This window comes from Henckelia pumila, chromosome 4 (genome assembly GCF_033568475.1).
Source record: "Henckelia pumila isolate YLH828 chromosome 4, ASM3356847v2, whole genome shotgun sequence".
NCBI lineage: Eukaryota > Viridiplantae > Streptophyta > Magnoliopsida > Lamiales > Gesneriaceae > Henckelia > Henckelia pumila.
Window position 1 is genome coordinate 65,071,203 of NC_133123.1, and position 6,468 is coordinate 65,077,670.

The 6,468-nt window shown below is 44.9% G+C and overlaps 1 protein-coding gene across 1 annotated transcript; it reads right to left on the bottom strand.

Annotated features, from left to right (window-relative positions):
- Positions 1-2,454: 2,454 nt before the first annotated feature.
- LOC140861099 (uncharacterized) lies at positions 2,455-5,743 on the bottom strand. The gene is made up of 7 exons (XM_073264102.1): positions 5,492-5,743; positions 4,706-5,432; positions 4,400-4,431; positions 4,207-4,341; positions 3,541-4,125; positions 2,870-3,456; positions 2,455-2,653 (listed from the first exon to the last, which is right to left on the bottom strand). The coding sequence occupies exons 1-7, from the start codon at positions 5,741-5,743 to the stop codon at positions 2,455-2,457; spliced, it is 2,517 nt and encodes an 838-aa protein (XP_073120203.1).
- Positions 5,744-6,468: the final 725 nt, after the last annotated feature.

The following is a 6,468-nucleotide window of genomic DNA, read 5'->3' on the forward strand; positions in this document are numbered from 1 at the left end:
ACAATTCATTTCCATGAGTTCAAAATACCATCTAGAAGTTGAAAAACATCAAGCCAAACCTGAGCCCCCTAGAACTCCATATGGCCAAACACACACACACACATTAACACCAATTTTCTATCCAACAATAAAAAATTTTCAAGATAAGTCAAGATATTATAATCTATACTTGGATTTTAAAGAAAGAAACCAAAGAAAGCTTGCCTCAAGCTTGAAATCAACAAAAATGGAGGGTAATGCTGCTGAAGGGTCACGACCAGCAGCAACTAAGGCTTCCTATGGTGGCCCCGAGGTGGCTTCACGGCGGCTGGAGGCAGGGGGAGTTGGCCGACGGCAAGAAAGAAGGGAAGAGGGAAGAAAAATGGAGAAAACATGAGAAAAAGGGGAGGAGGGAGATGAGGCGTGAAGATAGGAGTGTGGGAGAGTATGAGGCGGCTAAGGAGAGATTAGGTGTGTTAGAGTTTAAGTTTGTATGTAATATAATATGCATATGTATGTATAGGTGTGAGTGTGAGATTAGGACTAGTCAAAGGTACCTTTTTGACCATAAAAAGGTGCTAGTTTTGAATTTAAAATTTTAGCTTGAAAAATTTCCTCAATTTAAAAAAATCTAAGTCTAGAACCTTGCATTTTAAATGCCAAGAATGAAATTTCACTTGTCCGGGTCCAAAAAGGCTAATTTGGGAAATTTAAAGAATTACGCGCGAAAATGCGCTTACGCGATTTTTCTTGAATGGAAATTCTAAAATAAATATTTTTATTTTATTTTTCCTCACCTCTCTAGAAATTTAGGTCACCTAAATTTAAAATAAAAGATTTTTCCCGCCGTGTTCGCCTTTGCCACGCGCCGAAGCCGGAAGTCACCAATTCAAGTAATTTAAGCAATTAAAATTTTAATATCAAACAGATAAATTCTAAGGAGATTTAAATCATTTAAATTACTATAAATTTTAGAATTTAAACATTAAAACTAATTTAGGCATGAAATTTAATTTATGGATTTTAGGCGTCACAATTCCTCCCTCCCTAAAAAAAATTTCATCCTCAAAATTAAAGCTTACCGAAGAGCTCCGGGTAGCGAGTCCTGATGTCAGCCTCTGATTCCCAAGTAGCTTCCTCATCTGTATGGTGCAACCAACCAACCTTGACCATTGGTATCGACTTGTTGCGAAGTTTCCTCTCTTGCCTCTCGAGGAACCGATCGGGCCTCTCCTCATAGGTCATGTGAGAAGATAACTGAAGAGGTTCATAACTGAGCACATGAGACGGATTCGAGATATAATTCCTCAACATAGAGACGTGGAAGACGTTATGAACTCCATCTAGGCTAGGGGAAAAGACTACTCTATACGCCAGTGCCCCTATCCTGTCCAATATCTCGAAAGGTCCAATGAACCTCGGTGCCAATTTCCCTTTCTTGCCAAACCTCATCATGCCTTTCATAGGAGCTACTCGGATAAACACGTGATCTCCCACCGAAAATTCCAAGTCTCTCCTCCTATGATCAGCGTAACTCATCTGCCTGCTCTGAGCAGTCCTCAACCTGTCTCGGATCTTGGCTACAATCTCAGCCGTCTGCTGTACAATCTTCGGCCCTAACTCCAATCTCTCACCGGCCTCGGTCCACAACACCGGTGATCTACACGGCCTGCCATACAATGCCTCATACGGTGCCATACCAATAGTGGCCTGATAACTGTTATTATATGCAAACTCCACCAAGGGTAATCTTGACTCCCAGCTGCCCTGAAAGTCAATGGCGCTAGCCCTCAAAAGATCCTCTAATATCTGTATTACCCTCTCGGATTGCCCATCCGTCTAAGGGTGAAATGCTGTACCGAACAAAATCTTCATTCCCAACGCTGCATGAAGGCTCTTCCAAAACAACGGAGTGAACCATGGATCTCTGTTAGACACTATCGAGACAGGGACACCATGAAGTCTGACTATCTCACAGATGTACAATTCCGCATACTGAGCCATGGAGTAGGTCGTCCTCACCGGTAGGAAGTGTGCCGACTTAGTGAGGAGATCTACAATAACCCATATGGCATTCGAATTCTTCACCGTCCTAGGTAACCCCACTACAAAATCCATCGTAACATTCTCCCATTTTCACTTGGGTATAGGGAGAGGCTTGAGTAAACCAGCGGGTCTCTGATGTTCTGCCTTAACCTGCTGGCAAGTCAGACACTCAGCCACAAATCGGGCAATGTCTTGCTTCATGCCCGACCACCAATATAACTGCTGAAGATCACGGTACATCTTCGTACTCCCTGGGTGGATGGAGTACGGCGATGCATGAGCCTCTGCCATGATCGTAGTCCGCAAAGAATTACTTGCAGGCACCCAAAATCGACCTCGAAATTTCACAATCCCATCAACCACTGAATACAAGCCACTTCTCCTCTCCTCATCTCTCTATCTCCACTTACTTAACTGCTCATCCTTAGCCTACTCATCACGGATACGGTCAAACAGTGTAGTCCCCACTGTCAAAGAAGATAACCGGGGCGCTCTACCCCTGGCATAAAACTCCAAATCAAACCTTTGAATCTCATACTGCAAAGGTCTAGATAATGACAAGGAGGAAATCACTGCTGCTTTCCTACTCAATGCATCCACAACGACATTAGCCTTACCTGGGTGGTAACTAATGTTGCAGTCATAGTCCTTTACCAACTCCAGTCATCTCCGTTGCCTCATGTTTAACTCCTTTTGGGTAAAGAAGTACTTGAGGCTCTTATGGTCCGTAAAGATATTGCACTTTTCCCCATAGAGATAGTGCCTCCAAATCTTGAGTGCGAAGACTACGGCGGCCAACTCCAAATCATGAGTAGGATAGTTCTTCTCGTGCCCCTTCAACTACCTGGAAGCGTAGGCAATCACTTTCTCCCGCTGCATAAGAACCGATCCTAATCCCAGTTTAGAAGCATCCGTGTAAACAACAAAATCACCTTGCCCATATGGCATAGCTAAGACTGGCGTTGTCGTGAGAGCTGTCTTCAATACATCAAAGCTCTTCTGACACTCCGAATTCCAATCAAACTTAGCATTCTTCTTGGTCAATGCGGTCAAGGGCAATGCAATAAATGAAAAGCCCTTGATGAACTTCCTATAATAGCCTGCCAAACCAAGGAAGCTGCGAATCTCCGAGGCATTACTAGGTATAGTACACTCTTTCACTGCTTGGACCTTAGAGGGATCAACCTTTACATCACTCTTGGAGATTACATGACCCAATAATGCTACTCTCTCCAACCAAAAATCACACTTGTCGAACTTAGCAAACAATTTCTGACTTCGGAGCACCTCAAGGACTGTTCTCAAGTGTTGGGCGTGCTCTGCTTGGTCCTTGGAGTAGATGAGGATGTCGTCAATGAAAACAATAACAAACCGGTCTAAATATGGCTGAAATACGCTGTTCATGAGATCCATGAAGACCGCGTGCGTGTTCTTCAACCCAAACGGCATCACAAAGAACTCGTAGTGACCGTAACGAGTCCTAAACGTTGTCTTGAATACATCTGAATCCTTCACCTTCAGCTGATGATACCCGGAACGAAGATCAATCTTCAAAAATATGGAGGCTCCTTGCAACTGATCGAAGAGGTCTTCAATCCTGGGCAATGGGTACTTGTTCTTCACAGTCACCCCATTCAACTCCCGGTAATCAATACACAGCCTTAGGCTCCCGTCCTTCTTCTTTACAAAGAGAACCGGTGCGCCCCATGGAGAGAAACTAGGGCGTATAAAACCCTTATCTAGCAACTCTTGAATCTGCTCTTTCAACTCCTTCATTTTGGTAGGCGCCAACCTGTATGGTGCCTTAGAAATTGGTGCGGTACCCGGGACCAAATCGATAGAGAACTCAATCTCCCTATCGGGCGGAAGACCTGCAACGTCTTCCGAGAACACATCTCCAAAATCTCGGATTACATCCACATCTGTAATCACGGGTCTAACTGGCATTTTTGTCAAGGTCAAGCTTGCCAAGAATGTCTTACAACCCTCCGACACAAGTTGTTTTGCCTGTAGAAAAGATATGACCTTAGCCTTCCTTCGACTCTTAGCTGCCTCAAACCAGAAAGGCTCAACACCTTCCGGTCTAACCAACACTGATCTCTATTGGAAATCAATAACCACTGCATTCTTCACCATCCAGTCCATCCCAAGAATCAGATCGAACTAGGGCATGGGCAATACTATCAGGTCTGCAACCACTGTCTGTCCCTGCAAGAGAAGCTCAAGATTCCTGACTAAGCTCTTGGTGGTCAGCTCTTCCCCTGACAGGATAATAACTGAGAATCCCACCAATAACTCCTCTCGCTGAATACCCCACTTGAGCACAAACGCCTCAGAAATAAAAGAATGTGTAGCCCCCCGAGTCTAATAATGCCTTGGTGGCTACACCAGCTACTAAGATTCTTCCTGCAAAAACCACAGTTACAACACAGCATTTGGGTCTCCTAACCACAAGTTAAATCTATGTTCATCCCAAATACATTCCATTCTCATAATTCTAAGCATGCAGCTAGTAACCAACCAAAATCATGCACTAACACACAAATCTAACGCAAATTCCCCAATAACTCAAGAATATCTAGCACTTAGTATAACCAAATTCTTACTTAAAACAATTTACCGACATAAATCCACAAATAAATTTAAGTTACCGATTTAACTTAGATGCTTAAAGTATTACCTATGATCAGGGTGGTATCAGGGTCGGCCTCCTTGGCCTGCATCACAAAGACTTGCCCAGTCGCGGGCCTCCTAGCCTCTGGGCAATCAGCTATCACGTGTCCTGGCCTCTTGCATCGGTAGCATACTCCAGCTCCCAACAGGCACTTGCCAAAGTGCGCCTTGTGGCAATTCTTGCAGATCGGCTTCTCCCCAGTCGTGGGAGGAGCGGGTCTCTGGGCCTGTCGCCCCTGTGGTCCATGGGCTTGATGCCCCTGGGGTCTGTGGGCCTGATGCCCCTGGTGACGCGGTGGTCCATGGTACGGCCTCTTGCCGTGCTGCTGCTGGTCATGAGCTAGGAATGGCCACTTACCCTGCGCCTCAGCGCTGATATCTCTCAGTGTCTGCTCAGACCTCAAGGCCCTCCTAAGGGCAGAAGCATAGTCAGCTGGCTTCGCCATAAGTACATCACGACGGATGGCGGGACGTAGCCCCACAATAAAGTGGTGGAGCTTCTCCTCCTCATCGTCTCCAATCAAGGGCACAAAGTGGCAGCCCCTCTCAAACTTCACCACAAACTGAGCCACTGACAAATCTCCCTGTCGTAGACTCATAAACTCCGTCTTCAAACGAGCCCTCACATCCGCGGTAAAATACTTCTCAAAGAAAAGTTTCTTGAACTCAGTCCAAGGTAGGGTAGCCGGATCCACAGTCTTCTCCACTCCCTCCCACCAGAGGGCGGCATCATCCTGGAGAAGAAAAACAGCACACCGCACTCAATCTGGATCTCCCAACTGCAAAAGATCACCTCCAGCAAACGAATCCATCCCTCCGCTACCAACGGATCAGTAGTGCCAGCGAAGTCCTTCGAATTAATCTTCCTAAACTGCTCATAAACGGTCCCCAGTCCAGCCCTAGGAGCATCCACATGTCGCTCAAGGATGCGGGCTAATACAGCTAGCACTTGAGTCCCAACATCCATACCTGGTGGAGGTGGAGGCGGTGGCGGGGGTGGAGGTGGTGGCGGCGGATGTGGAGGAAGTCCACGACGAGCGGCCATCTGTACGCAAGTTCAAATTCCACACTTAAATTTCATGCCTAAATGAAAAAGGTTTCTTAAACTTTTATAAACTCAAGGGCTTTAAAACTCTTATTTTCAACATTTAAACAGTCAAAGATAGCAAAATTTTAAATCTTACAAACTTTGAGGCGAGATCTCCCGAGTCCCAGCGTTCGGAGGTAGGCACAACCCAAGCCCAATGACCGTGCTCTGATACCAACTGAAACGACTCTAACTACTAATGTCTAAATAAAGAAAGAAAATGCGGAAAATTTTAAAAAAAATTTGACATGACCTATTTGTTTGAATAATAAAACCACATGTTTCAAACAGCAGTTTAAATAATCCTCGACCCGAGGTAAACATCCAACCCAAAGCATGCAAAACAATAACTAGTCCAAAGACAGACGAAAGGACAAAAGTATTTAATGTTTACATGCCAACAATAAATTGCAGGGAATATCCCATCCTGCTACAAAAAGGGGAAACAACAATAGACACAGTATAATTATTTCATAAACATAAATACGGAAAGAAAAAAGCAGGGTGTGCCTCCGAACACCTATGGGCCGTGGAAAACCTGCCCCGCAGCCTCATCCAAATGCTCACCTGCACCAAGCATAGTAGTGAACCTAAAAGCCCAGCAAGATTTAAATAATACAGCAAGGGTTCAAAATAATGCATAATACTAAAAATGGTGCTCAATAGACTAATGAATCTCGCGC

Coding starts and splice junctions, on each gene's coding strand:
- LOC140861099 (XM_073264102.1), bottom strand. CDS start 5,743: ATGGCCGCTCGTCGTGGACTTCCTCCACATCCGCCGCCACCACCTCCA. Junction 4,432..4,705: donor TGATACCACCCTGATCATAG/GTAATACTTTAA, acceptor TGGTTTTTGCAG/GAAGAATCTTAGTAGCTGGT. Junction 2,654..2,869: donor GTGATTGCCTACGCTTCCAG/GTAGTTGAAGGG, acceptor CTGCAACATTAG/TTACCACCCAGGTAAGGCTA.